The sequence below is a fragment of the Ctenocephalides felis genome, unplaced genomic scaffold (genome assembly GCF_003426905.1).
Source record: "Ctenocephalides felis isolate EL2017-DRISC unplaced genomic scaffold, ASM342690v1 CF-g0.4_SCAFFOLD_03570, whole genome shotgun sequence".
Classification (NCBI taxonomy): domain Eukaryota; kingdom Metazoa; phylum Arthropoda; class Insecta; order Siphonaptera; family Pulicidae; genus Ctenocephalides; species Ctenocephalides felis.
In genome coordinates, this window is record NW_020539724.1 from 10,464,046 (window position 1) to 10,488,186 (window position 24,141).

The 24,141-nt window shown below is 29.0% G+C and overlaps 2 protein-coding genes across 2 annotated transcripts; one reads left to right on the plus strand and one right to left on the minus strand.

Moving 5' to 3' along the window:
* Positions 1 to 18,048: 18,048 nt before the first annotated feature.
* Positions 18,049 to 19,089, minus strand: LOC113383214 (cytadherence high molecular weight protein 1-like). The gene is made up of 2 exons (XM_026621460.1): positions 19,045 to 19,089; positions 18,049 to 18,858 (listed from the first exon to the last, which is right to left on the minus strand). The coding sequence occupies exons 1-2, from the start codon at positions 19,087 to 19,089 to the stop codon at positions 18,049 to 18,051; spliced, it is 855 nt and encodes a 284-aa protein (XP_026477245.1).
* Positions 19,090 to 19,791: 702 nt separating this feature from the next.
* Positions 19,792 to 20,701, plus strand: LOC113383215 (cytadherence high molecular weight protein 1-like). The gene is made up of 2 exons (XM_026621461.1): positions 19,792 to 19,836; positions 19,937 to 20,701. The coding sequence occupies exons 1-2, from the start codon at positions 19,792 to 19,794 to the stop codon at positions 20,699 to 20,701; spliced, it is 810 nt and encodes a 269-aa protein (XP_026477246.1).
* The last annotated feature ends 3,440 nt before the right edge of the window (positions 20,702 to 24,141 follow it).

Genomic DNA, 24,141 nt, shown 5'->3' on the forward strand with positions numbered 1-24,141 from the left:
TTCTCGACGTTTTGAAGGTTTCTGAACATTTTGGCATATCTCAGAAAAAATGGATGTGTGTGTGTGTGTGTATGTATGTATGGATACAAATTTACAGTCACGTTTTCGGGCGCACGGATCAACCGATTTGAATGGTTCAAAAAACATTCGATTCCTATTGATAGGGAGATGTGCTGATTAGTTTTTGGCAAAGGCAGTTACAGAGATAAAGAGCAAAGAGTGCAGAAAATAGAAATCCAGTTTTTGAGAGAACGGGGCTTCCCATTTGAATGAACTAAAAAACAATTAGTAATGATTGGAGAAGTGTTTAATAGTTTTTGGTAAAGGCAGGCCCAGCCATTTCGAAGGTACGGAGCTAAATGTGTAAAAAATGGCAGTTTTTGAGAGAACTAATCGTCCGATTTAAATGATTCAAAGAACTTTCTGCTTGTCTTAACAAATCAATTGATTTTGGAAAAAAAACTATTAGATGCTTATTTTTATCTATAGATTATATATCTATATCTGAAGATTTCCAATCTTAAAAAATGAAAGAGTGAGGCATTACAGAAAGTCTATTTATAATTATATGATTTATAATTTGAGAGTTAAATTATAGTTTAAGATCATTTTTTTAAACCTGAATCATTAATTGAATTTCATACTAAATTTATTGCATTTGTTTAGAACAGTTTCTAAAATCTAGAACAAGAATTAGAAAAAAAACTAAAATTTAAAACAAGATCTAAAAAGATTTAAAATTTGGAACGAGATCTAAATTTTGCAACAAGATCTAAATTTTGGAGCAAGATCTAAATTTTGGAACAAGATCAAAATTTTAGAACAAGATCTAAATTTTGGAACAAGATCTAAATTTTGGAACAAGATCTAAATTTTGGAACAAGATCTAAATTTTGGAACAAGATTTAAATTTTGGAACAAAATTTAAAATTTAGAACAATATCTCAAATTTAGTATTCAAAATCTAATATTCAGAACAAGAAATGTATCCTAATTTCCAATTAAATAAAATTTCAATAATCGTTGTTGTTTTACCTGACAATTAGAAATTTGTGATAATATGCTCAATTTTGCTGTATTTGTATTTTGAGCACTTATATCTTAAAATATCAACAATGACATTTCAAGTATTTATACTGATCATTTAAAAATATTTGAAGCAACTGTTATTAATCTACGATAAGTTTTTATTAAATATTGATAATTTCTATTCCTCAAATGATTGATAGCTGTACGGAAAGTTCCATCAATTTGCCTTAAGTATGCCATGGGCCATTAGTTATTTTTTATTATTTTTTATATAAGGTACCTGTTCAGCTCTCTGTCTACTTCCCGTATATTTCAATAGTGAAAACTCTATGAAATTCTTCCGCGTCGGCAATATCCAAAGCGTCCTCGCTCACGAATAGAATCTAAGGTAGATGATAAGACTGATGGCCCTTGCGAATATATTAAGCTGCCGGAACGAGCGCCTTGAATTGGAATTTGTGATTGCATTGCTCTAATTGACTTTAAAACTTCGACAAAGTTTTATAATCATTTATCATTATGCTCAGGAGGTACATATAATAGATCCACACGAAACACGAGGGAGAATTAAATCATAAAAAATGACAACAATGGTGTACTGCTTTAGAACTTCATCAATTTTCTGGACTAAATTGTAATGGACAAAACTTTATATTATATTTTGTATTTTTATGAAAATGAAGTATCTCTTAAACCTTCTTTCTTTTTCACCCTTCCAAGATTTTATTCATATTATATATAGATTTTCCATTCATCACCTCCATCAAATTGTAGGAAATGCCTTTCACTAAGGTTGCACACTTTGCAAAGTTGATTACAAATTGATTTGTCTTATTGATTGATCCTTACAATATACACTAATAGGATTATAAGTAATTTGAGGTGGGTTTTGTGTTCGAAGCATATAATAGAACATGAAGCTCATACATCAACAACAATTTTGCTTGAGTGCGTTTCGGCACATTGGAATAATTTGTTTGAGAATTTAGATTTGTGGATCATTTGTATAGATATTGAATAATAGTTTAGTATAGTTGCTTTTTTAAAATTACCTAGTTGACCAAATTTAAACTTTAAATTCTTATTTATGTTATATATACTTTTATATTCTCTATAGAATATAATACCCTACCATGTAGAGTCTAAATCAGTGATTCCCAAAGTGGTCCACATGGACCCCCAGGGGTCCATAGCAACTTTCAAGGGGTCCACGGCAGGGAAAACAAAAGCCAGCCACCCATCAATCTCGCATATCTCAGAAACTATTGAATGATCCAACTTTAAATGTTGATCACAATCTTAGTAAAGTATAGTAACAATGTATGTCAAGTTTCATCAAAATCGAATTACGCATTTTTGAAAACGTACAATCTGTTTCAATACTAGTATTGAGAGCGGAGCGAGCCACCAATCAACATCCCATATCTCAGAAACTATTGAATGATCTAACTTCAAATTTTGGTCACAATCTTAGTAAAGTATAGTTACAATGTATGTCAAGTTTCATCAAAATCGAATTACTCATTTTTGAAAACGTATAATCTGTTTCAAAATAGGTTCAGTCAAATACATATTTTGAATAATAATTTTATATTCTAATACTTTAGATTTATTATCCTTATAAATCATTTTTTGAAGCGTCAAACGTCCTTTGATCTTGGAACTAGCTTTTCTCACTCTGCTTCAACCAGTTTTATCCTCTGAAAGTGTAGATGATCTTTTTGCTTTGGAAGTTGATTCTAATATGCATTTCTAAGTATACCTCGATCCTTATTAATAATTATCTAATTAATCCAAATTTTACATTCCTCTTACAACAATTATGGACCTGGAACAAATAAATTTCGATCCATTATTATTCTCTGAAGCGTCAATCGTCCTTTGGTCTGGAAACGAGCTCTTTTTTCTCTGTTCCAACCAGTTTTATCTTCAGAGAAATAAGTTTAGTCCAATGCGTAATTTATAATCGTATAAATCGTATAATCGTAATATTTTTAATAATAATTCTATATTCTAAAAATCATTTTTTTGGAGAGTCGATCGTTCTTTGATCTTTGAGTAGCTTTTCTCCCTCTGCTTCAATCAGTTTTATGCTCTGAAAATAAGTATAGATGATGTTTTTGCTTTAGAAGTTGATTCTAATATTTATTTTATGGCATTTATAAGTCTAAATACATCTATTGATACTTTGGTTCTTCATTAATGATCTAATTAATCCAAACTCCTAGATTCCTCTTACAACAATTATGGACTTGGAACAAATAAATTTCGATCCATTATTATCCTCTGAAGCGTCAATCGTCCTTTGATCCAGAAACGAGCTTTTCTCTCTCAGTTTCAACCAGTTTTATCCTCTGGAAAATAAGTTCGCAGACGATGTTTTCGTTCTAGAAGTTGTTTTTAATACATAGTTCATGACACGATAGCGAGCAAACTGTGTTATTCGCAGTTCGCCCTGGCCTGGAAACCCCGACATCGATCGGGAGGCATCATAATGTGGGTGGTATGAATTTATTCCTTTTGAAGCTTTAGATCAAAACACGAGCTTCAAGTTTTATTTATCAGGTCGACAATGGTAAAAGATACATTTGACACGAATTTGAGCTGTGACGATTCCGTACGAATACTTGTTTACTAAAGGGAATAGGTATTTCACTCTATGGGGTAAGGTGTACTATCATACCTTATTTTAAACATAGTCTTGTAATTTGTGCTTGAAATTTTTGTGGAGTTTTTAACTTCTCGAAGGAGTAGTTTGTATGCTTTTGCTAGTTAATCACATATGCTAAATTTGTTTTCTTGAGGTTTCAAGTCTGAGTCATTTGACTCCAAACTTTGAACAAATATGTGTGTATTGAAACGTTTTTTTTGACAATTTTGTTGATACTTCGTATGATGATAGAAATCATATCTTAACGACATCTTAAATTATTATAGGCCTACGAAAAGTGGTTTGATGTAAAATTTCCAAGTTTGGAATAATGAACCATGTCATTTGTTTTATTTCAAATACTGCAATCTGCTCGGTTTTTGGCAGAGACATTTAGCAAAGATTGTTAACAATTTGAAAACGACATAACATAGTTTGATTATAATAGATAAAATTCCAGAACACAACAAAAGCTTTGATTAAAAAAGACTCATTGTCGATGAATTTCTATTTAAAAAATAAAGCAATAAAAACCATCAATACAGGATTATTATTCTAACAACCATTAGATATAAACTTCATTTATTAATCTGTAAATTATATTTTTTAATACTAAATAATAAATAAAACCAAAATTCTTGGAAGTATTTTCATGTCATAATATTTTTTTGGCAATTTGTATGGCACACCTGGTATAAAATGTGCTGACTTTTAATAATATAGGTTTCTTAATTGAAGAATTGTGCTGACTGTGATAGATATTTTTTATTTATAGTATATTCAGATAATATAATTATGTTCCACATGCTTCTGAACAAAAACAACTAAATTTCCGTATTGCATTTTAATATTTTGCACTTGATGATTGAATGATTTTAAAAAAGAAATAATTAATATACACATATATACAGCATCTTAGTCAACTATACTTGCTGTATTTTTTTAATTTATTTATTCTGTTGTAACAGTATTGTCTGTAAGAGAGAAAATGAGCTGAAATTGTTAAAAATATATGGGTGATGAAATTATGATGGTTTATTAAGTAGATATGCACAGTTGGAAATATCTACTAGGAGCAATTCTTCTCTAAATTTACAAAAGTAATCATGTAGAATTCCATAGTGTAGTATTTTACTAAATTCTACCAAATATAGTAATGTTTTTTTGTCAAGTTTTACTCTATACATAGAAATAAAAAAAATCATCTAACTTAAATAATTAGACGTTACTAAATAAGTGATTACATGTTTTTTGAGTTACCATTCCTCGGTTTAACTCTATTTTATTTCTCTACCCTATAATGGTATCAATATTCAAACAGATAGAATTTGTGTGTACACTTTCTGAAGTACCATTCTTGTTAGAATGTTTCTGAAACGAATACATTTAACACCTTTCAGCAAAATTAAATAAAAAGCTGTGTAAGAGGTTCTTCCTGTTATTTGCTTAAAGGAGTTTCGTATAAAACATCAATCGATTATTGAGGAGACTTATAATGTACTATGGAAATGGAAATAAACGACTAGGAACAAAATAGTATTCATTTGTGTATCAATATAGAGTATTTGTGTATCAGTGTATCAACCAGGAGTATTTTTTACCTAATATTGAACCCTTAACTTAAATTTCTTATTATTCCTCTGTCCCAGGTATATTGCTAAAATGTGTAAACTACTTAATAAGAACCTGCGCAAAACTTCTATCCCAAGAATTATCAACTCCTATAAAGGTATTAAGTTTCCGTAGAACCAAATCTAGTAAAACTTTAAATGGCATTCCATTTCAAACGTTTTGCTATTAATTTAAAACCTCTCTCTCTCAGCTGGATTACATTAAAGCAATTCAAAAGTTCATTAAATCGTTAATCAAAGCCAGCGGCGTTTTCTTCCTCACTATTAAAACGTACGCAGGAAAACATTAAAAAACAAAGAACAGTTTGTAAACTGTTTGTATCTGCATAATTTCTTAGGAAAATTAATGTTGATAATGGATATATGGATATATCACAAACGAATAATTATTATTTATCCAATTTTATGAGACAAAGTGGTAGACGATGATTATATAAAAAGTTTTATGAGTAATATATAAGTGTATATGTGCTTGTCAAAAGTAAGTCTTCCTCTATATTGAAATTAATTAGTGCAACTACTCACAATCAAAAATAAGAAGTATTGGTTTTAATATAATCGGAGGAATAAACTTTGCACATAAATTTTTACTCAATTTATATATAATTCATAAAATTTATTCTTATATATTTTTTATTATATAACAAAAAGTAAACTTACCAATTATTATTTTAAACGTCAGTTTAGTTGAGATGAAAAATGCAAATGGCGGGAGTTTGTGTAACTTGCATATCTTATAAACATTTTTTTCCTTGGAACAAATTCACTACACGTAACTATCAACAATAAATATTAGAGTAAAATTATTAGAGCATTTGATTTCATGTTTTATATAAAATTTAATGCTATTTGTTTTTTTTAATAATATTAAATCTTAGAGCACTAAATACGTCTTGCATATTAACTGTCAAAACTGAACTAACTGAAAGTGCGCTAACGTTCGTGACATGTGTACCAACAAAACGACATAAAAAAATTGATAATTGTCAGTTAAACCTATTCGAGGATTTTAGGCAGAAGATAGAAGTGCGTCCATTGATAAACAAGTATAAAGTGCATCATAATCGGTTGAATAAATTATTAATTTGTGAATAGAAACTTGCACCTGTATTTTAAATTTAAAAGAAAATTTGAACGCTGTTGGTGCGAAAACTGATTTTGGAAATTATTTCAATGCCATTTTTATAGTGTTAATTGTCAGTAAATGTCAGAGAAAAAAATAGTGTTCTATGCAGTTTTTGTACAGTCAGAAATTAAAAAGATAGACGTGCGTCATAATCGGTTGATTGAATTATTAATTAGTGAATAGAAACTTGCATCTTTAAACTAGTTCTTCTAAAAAAAATTGAATTCTTTCGATGTCATTTTTATTGTGTTGGAAAACGAAAATAATGAAGGTATGTACTTACGTTACTTGTAAACTTTTCTTTACTTTTTGCTGATTCACTGTACACCACTGATAATATATCAGACATTTTAGAGCACTTGATTTTATATTTCAAACACAGTTTAAATCAATTTAATTTTAATAACAGAAAAACATAAAACGTCCGCCATCTTGTCTGCCAAAACCAAACGAATTAAACCGTAGTAAAGTTAGCACCATGTGTACCAACATAACGACATAAAAAAATCGACGATCGACAAAAGTTGCGCGCAAATTTTGAATCGGTTCAAAATAATTTAATTAAAACATTTAGTTAAATTGATAAGAAATAGTCTAACTTAAATATAATCTGCATACTCATGTGTTAAATAATTTAAAAATAATCTTTTACGTAAGTTTACAACCGTTTAATATAAAAAAAAATTTACGCGAATATTTTTTTTTATTCAGAATAAGAACTCATTTAAACAAAAATGATATTTTTCATATCAAAAACTGTTTTTATTATATATACCTTCGGGTTGCGAGCGATTATATCGCCTATACATTATATATTCAGCATTTTTGAGCTTCGGAGTAAAGTGGCAAGCTGTTATTTGGGCACATTAATCCAAATATTCGAAATATTATGAAATGCAAATATCATAATAGTAAGTTTGATAAAATATAATAGCAGTATAATTGAATGATTCAATTGCCATATTATATTAAATTATTTTGAAGCTTTTGCACAAACTGAAACATGAGATGCATACTGAACTTTTTATATAAAATATTTTAGAATGATGGTCTTTAATATGTTCTATCCAAAATGAAAAATAAAATTTGATTCACTTAGACTATTATATTTTAATTTAGTTGCAAATTGGGAACATAAAATCTAAATACTGCAATACTAAGATGGATCGATAGAAAATTTTATGATTTTAAGTAATTGCAAAAAAAAAAGATTTGTTTTTATTTCACAAATGATTTTTCTTGATTTTTTGAATTCCTAAATTGCTCCTGATTTTTTGTTTTTCTAGTACTGACCCATTTGCTAGAATTTCCAATTAAACTTGAAAGGCCATTTTATCTGATAGAATCTAAACTCATCTAAACTTCCAAAATTTTGCTCGATTTTGGATCCGATATTGGTATCAGCAAATTCAGTAAGAAACCTTGCTCAGAAAAATATTCTAATTTCATGTTGAAATCGTTGTTTATTTTACAAAAAATACTGTTTTATACCTTATGGTTCATCGACATGTATATATTTAGGTCAAATATTGAGTATGCTTGACTTATTCCAGGAGCAATTTAATAATGATGGTATTTCCATTAATTTCGATTTTATTGTCGGCCATAAAATCAGTTTAGTGTGTCGTAAACAGTGCTGACTCGTATTATTAATTAACGTCAACGGTATAAACACATGGCAACAATTCGCAAATGTTGCATCAATTAGTTAAATCGACAAATATGGATCAAATTTTAAGAAAATGGTAATGATAATTTTACTCAATATATAAATCTTAAATTATAAGCAAAATAATGGCAGAATTTCTCCTTTCTTTGGCCAATCTATACTAAGCATGATCTCTTTGATCTTCAATATCAAGCAAATTTTATTCAAACTTCTATATAAAAATTATTATTATCATTATTTAAATATTTAAAATTTAATTGTTAAATTCAGAATGGAATTCAAATTGCTTCAAGAATGGAATTTTAAATTAATAAATTTAAATAATTAAAAGTAAATTTAATATATAGTTATGCTAAGAAAATCCCAATGTTCAAATATATGATTGAAGACTTTCATGGCAAATTTGATCAAAAACCAAAAAATCTATTTTATTTGGTAAAACTTGTTTTATATTTACTCATATCTTATGCTATTTGACTAGATGTATGAAAAAACGTAATTAGAATAATATATATATATATATATATATAATATTAAAAAAATAATAGGGCACATAATGTTTTATTGCATTGATTAATTAATTGAAATTTTCAATAGATTTTAATTGTAACATAAAATATCAATTAATATAAAAATTATGCTTCAATACCAAATTCGCATTGATATTTTGCTTAATAGCTATTTGAAATGTTTGTAAATGATATCATAAAATTTATTAAACCATATGAAATTATTTATTTTCAAACATAAACATAAACAGATTTATTGTACATATATTTTTAGTTTTTACTGGTTTTTGTATAATTGCAATATTGGAAAGTATTATTTATGAAATTTTATTAGATTTAGTAAAATTCTTTGTTCACAGTTGACCATCATTCTAAAATATTTTATAAAAAGTTTCACATAAAGAATTTGAAAAAAATCTTCTTCCTAGATCTATTTAGAATTTTAACGATATACCTTGTTTATGAAATATAATGTATCGTTATAGAGAAGAAAACTTTGCTCTAAATTGGAAAATACAGGAACTAAAAGCTGGAATATATAAGATATAAAAGGAATTTAAAAAAATAAACTATAAGGAAAAATGTTCAAGCTAAAATCTGTCTTCGAACAGAGCATTCATTATTAATAACAAGAAATGATTGAAGAAAGGAAAGAGTATGTATTTTTAATAATAAGAAGTCTTGGTACAATGTTTTTATCTGAAGGACTTGTAGTTTCATGGATGCAAAATAATATTAATTAAATGAAATATTAATATATCTGAAAAAATTGAAATTAATAATTCAATATATATTTAGATATTATCCATCCCACATGAGTCCATCTATTTTGAACTTCTACTTTACTATTATTACCAGTGACTATTGTCTTGTGGGTGTCATTATTGAATTTTGCAAGTTGATTCCTTTACTCCAAAACTATTATAATACATATATAACCATTATAATATAGTTCTATGCAAATAATGGCATTGAATTTCTGTTAGTCGAAAGTTGGGCATCAGTCACAAATTACTTAAACTACTTTATGACTACTAACTCGATCTAACTTATACCTTGGAGCAAATTAATTTGCATCCATTATTGGTATAACTAAATTATTTCTAATGGAGTTGTTGTAAAGGTCATATTAAATGTATTTTCATTAACTAGGTTTTTGATTCTGAATTGCTTTTAGTTTTAAATTGGTTTGTAATTGTCTAAAACAATGGTAAGTTTTAGGAGCTTTTAATGCAACCTGGGGGAAAAGTGATTATTTTTCGGTTTTTGTGGTTATTTTCGATACTATTACCCCTGACGTTGAGTTCTGGGACACCCTGTATATATATATGTATGTATGTATGTATGTATCTATGTATCTATTTACATAAAATGAAAGAACTAAAACTTTTATGTACCGACGTGATCTTATTAAAAATTGCATCCAGAGCTTGGTTATAGATACTTTGTGCAGCAGCAAGAGTTAAGCATTCGCCAAGTTCTTTCTAGCAAACGAAATTTTCTCTAGAATTCTTTTCTAAAGGATTTGAAATAATACGTAAGTTCTTGAAATTCCTTTGTGTGCCGAGGATCTTAAATATTTTAGAAAGAGATGATATTACCAGGACTACCGTGTTCAAACATAATAATACGATCCCAGAGATGATACTGGTTGGATAAAAGAGAGTTAACATGGGAATATAATATTAAGTTTTATTTAAATGCACTTTAGGAATTGTTAATAAAATATAAGAATATTTAATTAAATATGGCGTATATAGTGCTTTAGCATTTATGGGTTTTTTGAAGAGGCGTTATGAGATTTGATATCTAATTGCCAATATTATTAATTCAAAAAACATTCGATTCGTATTGATAAGGCGACGAGCTGATTAGTTTTTGGCGAAGGCAGGCTAGCCGTTCCGAAATAAAGGGCAAAAAGTGCCAAAAATGGTAACTCAGTTTTTAAGAGAACGGAGCGTCCAATTTGAATAATTCAAAAAACATTTTACTTGTATTAACAAGATGAAGAACTGATCACTTTTTCATTAGTAAAAAAAGTAAAAAAATGCCATTTGGCGATCAAAAATGATTATTAGACATATGCACATCACATTATCAGATATTTTATAGAGATTTTAACAATAAGTATAAATTTTGTTTACATCTCTATGGATCCGTACCAATGTTTATTAGTTAGATGGCGACGCGGCGCTTACGCGCTTCAATATTTCGCCTCTATGCAGTTAAAGCAGTACGATTGCTTTGAAAACAAGTTCAGAATTTCCAATATATTTCAAAATAAAGAAAACATTTTTTTTCAAAAAGTCTTTTCAAAAACTCTTCAATCTTTTATATTATCATCTCTTCTATTTTTATATTGAAATTTTACATAAATTTATTCTTTCCTAGCAAAAAGTTGTTTCATAATTGGTGCTTAAAAGTTTTGAATCTATTCACTTCGCAGATTATACAATGTTCAGTAAGTACTTTACCTAAGTACTTATTCCTAATTATGAATGTTCAGATGAAAACGTTATAAAATACACTAATCGGATTATTTTAATTAGTGATTTTAGGATCCAAGCAAAAGTGCAAGGAGTTAAATGTTTATGTAAATTTTCGTCAGCAATTAGAACGTATTAGTTAGAGACAAGTCATATTGTAAAAAGGATTTGTTATTATTGATACTAAAAAGTGGTAGGTATTAGTGGTGTTATGATTAGTTTTTTTTTATTTTCAAAATCGGTTCAGGTTTTTTTTTGTAAAAAATCCTGGTGATCCATGCTAATCTCCATGGGTCCTTATCCAAATTCATCAACTGGTTTTCCAATTTTGGTGTCATTTGAGAATACTTTTGGGAGAATAGTTTTTCTGGCAAAAACAAGAACTTCTTCTACGAAATTTTAACAAATTTTTAGTGCCATATAGATGATTTTGGTTTTGTACTTGATATAACTTTTCCACATTTAACCCAGTTAGCTAGAAAATTGCCACAAACAGAATTCTTAATCCGACAAAATTACATGTCCTTTATATAAGACACTATGTCAGTTCTGTTTCGCAATTGTTATTCTATTTCAAAAGCGTTGATTCCATAAATAGTGCATAGTACGCGAAAATACACGGAGAAATGAGTATTTATTTTGTATGGAAATCGCTTTGAATAAATTCGCGAGCTTCAAATTACGCAAACATGTACAATGAAGTGCAAATGTGAAAGTAAATTGTGCTTCATGTGAAAATTGAAGCTGCAGCAAAGTTATTACTGCGTCATTATGACGCGTTAAAGCACAAATTGATGCCTAGCGATAATTCGTTAACGCTTGAATTGGGAGAATAAGATTTATATTATGTACTATACTGGTAAATGGCAATTAGAAGTCAATAAACATTGATATGATTTTATTAAGTTATAAAATTTGATTGAAAAACTAATAGCATTTAGGTAAATGCAGACCTCAAAAAATCTATTTCCAAACTACACCCTGATCGACTCATAGCTATAATTAAAAACTTTATTCATTTTGCTAAATATAGTTATATGATTTTTTTAAGAATTGCCAAACCTATTCTTTTTTAAATATATAACATTTCAACATGTGAAGAAAATGAATAAAAATAAATTTTATCAGATATGCATTTTAACGATCTGAACAAAGTTTCAGCAGTAAAATTCTGCATTAATCATTGAAGTATTTTTTTAAGTCTTTCTTTCTTTCTTTTAATGAGGTACTAATATTTTTTATATATACATTTACTTTAATTTCATTTAAGAAATTTACCATTGATGGTATAGAATTGATCATTTCGCTTTTGACTGTATAACTAATTGCGAATAATTAAATATAGACATCGGGAAACTCAGAATTAGGTCAAACGTCGAATTTGCAAACCAAATTATCTCTACGTGTGTTGATTTTACTATTTTTTTTGCAAGTGCTTATACTGAATGCAAATTCATTTGGAACTAGATCAAAGATTGTCTAAATTTAGATACCTTTTAATCAAAGTTCCAATCAAATCAGGAAGGCAGAAAAATAACACTTGCAAATTGGAACTTGCAATTTGTTTTTGGGCGTTATACTCATATAAAATATATAATAGAAAATATTTGTTGCATTTTACTGTTTTCCCAATTGTGTTCAATTAAATATGGGCATTCGTGCATTGTTTGAAACTTGACTTTGTTTGAAACTTTTCCGGAGCTGTTTTTTTTTTGAATCTCAAAGAAAACAAAAGAAAATTGTCTTTGTTCGAGAGTAGCGTTTTCCTTTGTCGACGTTTATGCACTGAAAATATGTAGTTTTATTGCAAATGCTTTGTTAGAGAGTAAAAAGATGTAGAGAGTCAAATAATAAAAGGTCATATGATTTTTTTTATGACAAATAAGTATATAAAATCACTATCTAGCTGATATTCCAAAGAATATCTTCAAGTGCTAGTTTAGATCACAAAGAAACAAACTTATTACTTCAGAGGAATTGAATTTTTATAGAAAAATTATATCCACCTTAGAAATTTTCTGTTTGTCCCTTGCTCAGTGGTTTTATGTTATATACTCGGCCAGCATGATATCGAGCAGTAGTGATATCCAATTGTACTTGGAATCTATATTACTAAATGAAAATAGACCTTACCGGCATTGCTGCAAAAAAATAATTAGGTAAAAGTACTAATTATGTTATATCTATCTCAACTGGAAATGACGATCATTGGGTAACAGTTGTATCTACTAAGAAAATTAACACTCCTTAATAAAAAATGTGTTAATCAATTGATAATGAACATTCTAAAAATATTGTACAATAGCAATAAAATAAATTGCAATGATAACAAAATGCAATTTAAAAAATAATTGAAGGCGTGATGTTTTTCAAGTGGATTTCAAGAGTAATACTTGAATATGTGTTTGCTTTCACATATACACATAAATATGTATAAAATTTATTGTAGTATTCGTTTATTATTTGATACACCTATATTATATTTAATATTTACATGAAGAATAATCATTATTACTGTTTGTGCTATGAATCATTGTGTTCAAGAGTTTTATCTTGGATTTTTCAACAACGTTTAATTAAGATATGCACATTACTTGTATGCAATCATTTCTTATGAATTTAGTACATTATTCATACCTGCCCAGTCAAGTGCAATTTAAATTTGAAAAAATATAAATTTGAATGTGCAAAAAATTATATATTTAAATATTGGTGGGTATATGTTAGTGGTGCAAACATTACTTGTATAAAATTCACTTGGGAATAATAAAAATTTGCTTATTTAAAAGACAAAAATGCTAGAGAATACAGTGCAAATTATGTACAATTTGATCAAAAATAGCTTTGCAACAAATATTAATATAGTGCTTACTTGAATATTTTTAACCATGTATAAAATATTTAAAATATTTATTATTCAATAAAAACTGTGAGTTGCTTATAGATATTTGTAAATATCAAGCATGTTATAATGTGCAGTACAATTTTCAATGAATTATAGAGGCATATTTAAATACTTAATGTTGTGAAATATATTGTGCGATTTCTGGACATATTCCTGGACTACTTTTTAGAATGTTTCTTTCATGATTGATTCATTCCTTTTAGGATTCAGCCTAAAAATTTAGGACAAATGCTTATTATAATATTCATTTCCTTCGTTCGCGAAGAGATGCCTTCAAAAAAATTTGTGAATATTATTTAAAAGAAATCAAAGATGATACACCTATTTCAATATTGGAGTTCTTTGAAAGGCAGATCCAAAGACAATTTGAAGGGTATAAAGAAATTTTGGATCGGTTGAATGAAATCAGCTCAGAACCACAAGATAGAGAAGCTGAGGTTTTGATAAATAATTTGCACAAAATAGTTTTGGCAAAAATTGCTGAACAAAAAGAAAAAATGGCTTTGGAGCAATAGCCTGAAACTTAAGAATATAGAACAACACTGCCTTAGATCATCACAACTATTTGAGCATCACTTAAATTTATTTATTAATACTTAATTATATTTATTTTATTTATCATTTCTTAATTATATTTATTTTATTTATTATTACTTATCATTTTAAAATATTAAGTTGCATATGAGATTATTAATTGTTAAATGGAATATTTATAATTTTATTAGTGTTACCGAAATGACATTATTTTAATATCATGAATACATAATATACTTTGTTTTAAGTTTGCTTATTATATTAAAATTGTTTCAGCACTAAATATAAGTGGCTTAGAAACAAACTGATTTAAAATTATTTATCACAAATAAAAGACATCAAAAAGGCTCTTGATTTTAATGAAGTCTTTAATGGTGCAAAAATTTTCCTATACTCATTCAGACCATTATTTAGTCTTGACCTTTATATAAAATGTCGTTAGCTAATATCATATATTTAATGTATTCTGAGTAATCCAGTATGAAAAAACAAGGAAATCCATTTATGTGCAGACTATAGTCACCATCATTATTCCAAAAATGCACTCAAAGCTTCTATGGTATCAAATTACTAGAACAACTAGCCTCTGTTATAAAAGTTGGATGGCTGGTAATAAAAAAGTATGCGTTTGTGAAATAAACTTCTATTATATTCTTTTGATATTTTAAATTCAGAAAACATACTTTATCTATAATTTTCAAGTGAAAAATGGTATTACTACTACTGGATATCAGAGCGTATGTAGCATAGGATTTGAATCATGTCCACTTACATTTTCTGTGTCATATTATGAATATATATATATATATATATATATATATATATATATATATCTGTGAGATTAGTCCGTTTTTTGGATATGTTTTGAGCAGTTGCATAAAAATTATTTATCAAAAATAAACTTATTAGGTATGCAAATCTGTATTAAAATTTCTGAGCATTTTATAAATTTGAATATGTCCTGAAACATTTCTTATTTGTTTTTATACTGCCAATGGCCCACTTGTATTCCCACATCACTCCTCGTTTAGTGTTGCCCCAAAGTAATAATTTTAATTTAAAACTTTGGAATTAATACTGATTTTTTTTTTCCCTTTCTCTGAGATATTTTTTTGCAATAAATTGTCCAGCCCCTGGTTTACGAGTGGATTTGTCAGATGGCACGGATGCGATTAATCTTTTTGCTGATGTGTGCAGAATGGCGATAGATATCGGTCATTAAACGCAAGTCCTTTCAAACAAAAGGACCATGTGTGCTTTATTTTATTAAGGATAACAGTGGTGGTCAACTGTATTGATTTTTTTGTTGAAGATATTTACTGAATAGCTATTTGAAAGATAACTTAGAACAACGAATAGGTAATGATCGATAAACGAAAAGGGTGTTTTTGAAAATAAATAGGAGAGATAATATGAAATTTAGAATTTTTATCTTTAATCGCATACACGTATTTATAACCATAGGATTTCTTTGGTTACAAAACTTATAGATTTTTGTTGACATATTATTCAAAACTATATTGTATCAACATTTTTTTTGACGAAAGCGATATGGACAAAATATTTTTTACCAAATATTTTAACTATATATATTACTTGTTGTGATAGTCTTGTCTTTCTAAAAAATACTCTTATATTTAATTTTCATTATTTATTATATACTAACAATCGTAGCCAGCATTTTTTTTGGACCAATCAATGACTTGAACACGTAAAATGTTAATAAAACTATAATTAATTAAAAAAAATCATTTTATGATTCAATAAGCAAATATGATATCAAATAGATGCGAAATTTCTATATCTATATAATTATTTTTTTCATTACCAATTATAGTTTATATTATATGGATAAACAACTTATATTAAACAAAAACATACAGAATTAGCAAACGTGCTCTTGATAAATATAAATATTTTGTTTTTTATGATCAATGTTATTGAACGTACTTCTCTTATATTATTTTATAAGAGATTAATTCTTAATATTTGACAAATTTTGTAATCACATCAAATTATTAAGTATCTTGAATGAAATAAGTAGGCGATTAAGGATTTAAAAGATTTCTTCAAGAAAAACTCCAAACTTATGTAAAGTTTTTTTAATTCAACCAAATCGGAGGACTACAATAAATTAGTATGTTATTTCAGACTATGAGATCTGATCAAAGTTCCATCAAAATCACCAAATAGATTTTATTTTTTTCACATTTAATTACAAAAAAAGGCCCGGCTGATCTTCACCCAAATCTAATCAACACCACTACCAACAAATATCTTCTGAACAGTTTCTTATTTTTTAAAATTGATTCAAGATTGTGAACTATAATGCTTTTTGTTTTTTTTTGATTCAACAATATATTAACAACTGTCCTACATAGACATTAAGTAAATCTTTGGCAATTATATATAAAACATGACATCGATATATAAATAGTGAAAAATACACAGTTGCATTTTTTCTTTATAAGAAGTAATATAATGTGACACGAGTAATTACAAGCTAATTAAATCACCAAATATTGAACTAGATTATAATAGTGAACTATAATGTGGACGAAAAATTTTACACTTATTATAAAGAAATGGCTTGGCTGATCATCGCGCAAAACTGATAAGCCTTAGTCTTTATCAAGTTAGTTACATCAAATGACTTCTTAATTTTTAAATTCGGTCCAGCCATTTTTGAGAGAATTCTGAGAAAAGGTCTCAAATCGACTCGCACTCACTCATACATATTTTTTTCCAAATATGGTCTCATTCGATTCAGAATGACTTGAATCGTCGAGAAGACATAAATTAGAAAAAAACAAACTTCTCTCTCGGAAAGTCTATAATAGAGCTGTTTCAACGATAACAGGGCTATCGGCTCGTCAATCACAGATATTTTCATTCAATCCTTTTCCAATCAAAGTGAATTAATGAATGTTGAATCGACCCAATTCCTTAAAATGCAATGTAAATTAACGAGGCCAGAAGAGCGATAGGTGCAAACGTATCGAACATCGCCCACGGGCGTCAGTTTTTGCTTTCGGTGCATAATAAAGCAAAATCGCTGAACTGTGACACTGAATCGTTGAACGTTACTGTCAGCGACAGGCTCGCATTATCCACCCAGAAGATATTAATAGAGTTGTTTTTGAATAGATTTGCATATTAGGTCACTTCAGATTATTTGTATTTTCACACTATTTGTTTTTGTTTACACACGACATACATCATGCTGAAATATATCATTCCAGAACACATCATTCAAACTGGGAAAAATAACTTTATAAAAATAGCAATATGTCTAATGAAAAATATTGAAAAACTGATAGTATAATTTATCATACTATGACAAAAAATTTAGTTAATATTCTCAGTTTTATTACTAGATTATTATTAGATTGTGAAAATATTTCAAACAAAATATTTATTTATTTATTATTTTTATTAGATGATTTTCATAAAGATCACAAAAGAAAATATTTACAAATATTTTTGAAAATCATATCTTTGGAAAATATTTAGAATCCGCAAGCGGGGCGTTGTTGGACAACTTGTTGAGCAACAGGGGCAACAACTTGTTGGGCAACGGGGGCAACAACTTGTTGAGCAACTGGAGCTACGACTTGTTGGGCAACAGGGGCAGCAACTTGAACAACTGGGGCAGAAACTTGTTGGACAGCTGGGCCTTGGTATTGAACAGCTGGCACGACGTATTCTTGCACGTTTGGTACTTGGTAGACAACAGGAGCAGCAACGTTTTGGTGGAAGATCACTTCTTGTTGTTGTGGTTGTTGGAAATAAGCGGGGCCTTGTTGGTAGACTTGTTGGACAACTGGTTGAACAGCAGCTTGGACAACAGGGGCAGCTTGGACAACAGGTGTTTGGTAGACGTATTCAGTTTCGCAGCAGCATGGGGCAGCTTGTTGGATGATGACGGGTTGAGGTTTAGGTTCAACGACGACGGTTTCGACGACTGGTTCAGGTTCAACAACGACGGTTTCAACAACAGTTTGTTGTTGGGGAACAGCCAAGTTGAAGACGGTGTAAGAGGTGGAGTGAGAAGTGGGGTTGTAGGTGGCTTTGTCGTGGACGTGGACATCGGGAGATGGCACGACTTGGACAATGGGTTCAACTTGGACTTGGACGGGTTGAACTTGTTGTTCAACAACAATGGGTTGTGGTTGGGGTTTGGGGCAGCATTGTTGGCAGGTGCGTTGGGGAATGACAATGGGTTGCACTTGTTGAACTGGTTGGACAACTTGTTGCACTGGTTGGACAACTTGTTGGTTGCATCCACAGCCGTTGTACAAAGGTACAGCAGCGGCGATCTGGAATTGAAATAACCAAAAAAAAATATTATAAAATATATAAAACTTTATTAATTTCAATTGGAAATCAAATTTTATTAGTGATTTAATGATACTAATAAATATGGTTGAGTTTGCCAGCTACTAAAAATATGAAAATACAATTAAATTTTTCACTTCACTAAAAAAAAATTATTATTTAATCACCTGAGCTACGAAAGCAGCGATAACGAAAGCACCGAAGAATTTCATTTTTGCTGGGTTTGTCACTCGAAACCAATTCGAAATGTACTCAAGCTCTCTACAATCATCAATTTATATAAATTCCTAATAAACAAACTACGTGAGATATTATATAAAATTTCAAAATAAATAATTCTACTAAGTATAGAATTGTTTTTTGAATTATTCCACCAAATTTGCAAAACGTGCTTTCATATGAAATATATTTTATGACGTCAAAATAATTTTCAATCAAAAACTTTAATATATAAAATTTTATATATAAACAATATTACTAATATTTGATTAATTTTTATTAATCATTTCCGCATAAATCAAAAACTTTAATATATAAAATTTTATATATAAACAATATTACTAATATTTGATTAATTTTTATTAATCATTTCCGCATAAATTTGTTTTTGAATATATATCTGTTACATATTCATCTATATTAATATTAAAAACATACTAATATGATAATAAATTTAACATGTCTGTCTTTATAATATCCAAAACTGCCATTGAAATGTTCTTCTTATTTACAATTCGTAACATACGCACTCCATGTATTATTATATAATGCATAATATGAAGTGATAGAACATCACGTATCTACTAATTCACATAAATAATAATTGTTTACAAGATAAACAAGGTTAATTTTTGGTGTAATTCGTTTTCATATAAATTCTTCAATTTGTTAGTTCATTGCTCAGTGAAGTCAAGATGAAATTCGCATCTGCATTTGTTTTTGCCGCAGCTTTAGTGCAAGTAAGTAGAATGAAATTTATTTCAATCAAATAATATTTACTTACAACTTTACTTTTCAATATAGTTTTTATTAAATTTTTAATTATTCGAATTGTTATAGTTTGCGGCTGCTTACCCTTACTACAGTGACTGCGGATGCAACCAAGCTGTCCAAACCGCTGTCGTCACCCCCGTAGTTCACCAACAATTGGTCGCTCAACCCCAAGTCTTCGTCGAACACGTTCAACCCAGCTGCCACAAACAAGTTGTTGTTCAACCTCAACCCCAACCAATCATCATCGAACGTGCTCAACAATGCTGCCCTAAACCCCAACCTCAACCCATCGTTGTCGAACAACAAGTGCAACCCGTCCAAGTCCAAGTTGAACCCGTCGTGCAAGTTGTTCCATCTCCTGATGTCCACGTCCACGACAAAGCCAACTACAACCCCACATCTCACTCCACCTCTTACACCGTCTTCAACTTGGCTGTTCCTCAACCCCAAACTGTTGTTGAAACCGTCGTTGTCGAACCTGAACCCGTCTGCGAAACTGTAGTGGTCGAACGTCAACCCCAACCTGTGTTCATCCAACAAGCTGCTCCATGCTGCTGCGAAACTCAATACGTCTACCAACCTGCCCCTGTTGTTCAACAACCAGTTTGCCATCAAGTACAAGAAGTTGTCTACCAACAAGTTGCTTACCAACCAGCTCCAGTTGTACAAAAAGAAGTTGTCTACCAACAAGTTGCCGCTCCTGTTGTCTACCAACCTGCTCCAGTTGTACAACAAGTTGCTACCCCCGTCGTCCAGGTAGCTGCCCCTGTAGCTGTTCAAGCTGCCCCCGTCGTTCAACAAGTCGCTGCTCCACGATGCGGATGCCATTAAAATAATTATAAAAGATTGACATTTGTATATTTGAAAATATACAAAAAATAGAATAAATAAATTTTTATAATATAGAATATGGTTTTTGATTTATTTGTCATATTTATATTTCTGATTGAATGTGAATTTTTCTTTCTATACCTTGATTAACATCATTTAAACATTTATTACATCAACAATTCTATATTTAAAATTATATATATGTATATATATATATATATATATATGTATATATATATATATATATATATATATATATATATTAAAACTAGATTTTTTGTAAAAAGCATCATTGAAAATTCTGTAAACTTATGTAACAATAGTTCATATTGTATATAAAAGATTATAGGAATTTTTTATGAATTTTACAAAGATGTGTATATATATATATGAATTATCAATTTTTTAAACAATTATATATTTTGAAGCAATAAACAATTGTTCATATAACATATCGAACACCGAAAAGTTCATATAAATAGCTTGCTTAAAAAAAAGAATGATTTTGAACATATGTATTTGAAAATCATTTCCAAATATAGTTATATAATTTATAAACTCTTAGCGAAAATTATAAATAATTAAATTAGTTTGTGTATAAACGTAATACTGCCATTTTAGCCGAATCAGCAAAAAGATGCATGTATGTCATTAACAATGAATTAAAACAAGATACTTCTTGATATATAATTTCTTGATAATTATATATCATATAATATATATAGTATATGATTTCTTGATTTTTAAAAACTCAAATTTAATAACGAAACTAGTGGGGTGTATGGCATTGTGCCTTAAGGCAAATTGCTCGAACTTCCCGTACCGTAACGAAATGTTCGAGAAATACTGAATGTTTTCAAATAGATTATTATAAATATTGTAACATTGTCTAATATTTATAAGAATTATATAAACTGAATTGCAAAGTTAAAATTATTTGTTTAAAGTATATTAGAACTTTAGTCAGAATTAAAAATAAAATCTGAATTATTTTCGATATACAAAAAAAAAAACTAGAAAAAAATGACACAAAATTTTGTTTTTTTCAAAATCAATTATTTTGTTTGCACTCTTCGCTCCGTATCTCTGTAACGGCTGGACCAGCCTTTGCCAAAAACTAATCAGCGCATCTCCCTATCAATAGGAATCGAATGTTTTTTGAAGCATTCAAATTGGTTGATCCGTGCGCCCGGAAACGTGGACGAAAAATTGTATCCATGCATACATACACACACACATCCATTTTTTCTGAGGTATTCCAAAATGTTCAGAAACCTTCAAAACGTCGAGAAATATAAAAATTTTCATTTCGATTTTCGGCCCATTACATAAACTTATCCTACGGGAAGTTAATTAATAATCTAATTTAAATATTATTCATTGCTATATAATTATAAGTTTTGTATCAGTAATGTGAAAAAAAAACATGTTTATTGTTTAATATTTTTTATTTAAATATTGTTGCAAACATTGCAAATGTCATGTTCAATAAATACATTTTATAAAACTAGTTAAATCTAAATTTTATATTTTAATACTTAATGCAATAACCACATGGGAAAATCACTTTCTTTCGGGCATGTTGGGCAAGTACAAGGCATGTTGTAATCCGTTTGGCAACCACAATCACATTGTGGGCTACAGTGGCAACCTGGCGGTGGGAAAAATGGCTGTGGATTTAACATTTCTGGGTCCTGATTTATTATTTGTGGGTCAATTGTTACTTGTGGATCTGAATCATCGTTTGTGGGTCTATATTCACAAACTCGGGATTTGCAAATTGTTGACAAGAATTTATCACCGGCAAGTTTGGACTTAGCATTTGTGGATTTGAATTCATAAACGCTGAATTTGCGTTCGCCAATAGTGGATTTGGATTTACCATGCTGGATTTGGATTTACCATTGCTGGATTTGGATTTACCATTGCTGGGTTTGGATTTACCATCGCTGGATTTGGATTTACCATTGCTGGATTTGGATTTACCATTGCTGGATTTCGATTTACCATTGCTGGATTTGGATTGTCATCATAGGATTAAAATTCACTAACGATTTTGCTGGATTTTGATCCCCAAATGGTACAAAGGCATTTTCCAAAGCTGGTTTTCGATTGACCGCAGGAGTATTAAAATGTCTAAAAGTTGGAGGATTTCTCAATTGTGAGTTGCGATTTACCATTGACGGATTACAATTTTCCATTGGTGGACGATTTTCATACTGTGGCCTGTGATTGATCAACGGTGGATTAGGCAAGTTGCGATTTGCCAATGGTTGATTTACCAAATGCGGATTCGTATTCTTCAATTGCCGATTATTATTCATAAATTGTGGATTAGGAGCTCGTACATAATTTACTGGTTGCTTGACATCAACATTCGATTTTGTGATGGGTTCCATATCCTGTGATTTTGGCGGTTTCTGTAAATTAAATGGAAATCTCTGCTGCGGAACCTGTGGATGAGGAGGTTGGTGAGGAATTTTAGGAATATCTGGTACATTTGGTATATTTGGAACATTTACTGTGTTTGGAATATTTGAAAGATTAGGTATATTTGGTTCATTTGGTATGTTTGGTGTTTTGGGTGTAAATGGAAAATTAATGTTATTCATAGATGCAGTATTTGGTAAATTATGTACCATTAATCTGGAGTTCTTGAAAGTCCTAGGTTCTGAAATGCCTGGGTTTTGATAAATATTGTTTCTGCGGTCTGGTTGCACATTTACATCATTTATAGAATTCGATAAATTTGGTGGTGCAGGTAATTTTGGTAACAGTTGCTTATTTGTATAACCTGATGGATATTTTGATTGAGAATTACATGCTGCATTTTGGGCTGATGCATTTACAACCGCCTAAAAATAAATTATTATGTTAAAATTAATTTAAATTTTGTTAAATTATAATAGTCTTTATATTCACCTGTATCAACACAAAATTTAAAATTAACCATATTATTTTTGTGTTATACATCATTTTTACAATTAAAATGAACTTATTGAATGCACTAATACGAATAAACCATAAAATGCTATTATATAAACTATTTATATAATAATATATATTTTAGTCCTTCATAATCTACAAGTTTATATTATTATTTTCGGAACTATTCTTTACGACGCTCTCGTTTTGTTTTCGAAAATTGTACGTGATATTTATGAAATTTTGCTTGGTCTATTTCCTGGGAACATTAGTTAGAAAACTTGTGAGAAAAAACTCAAAAACAAATATATTACTACGAAACAAACTCACTGGGTTTTATTTTTGCTAAATATCGGTTATACAATCTTCCTATTATATATCTGCATATCGAACAAAATTAAATATTCAAATACGATTCATCTATACCACAGTGAAAATGATTCGAATAATAATTAAAATATAAATTTACATAATAATTTAATTTTGATTAAAATTAGATTAGCATTCAGGCAATT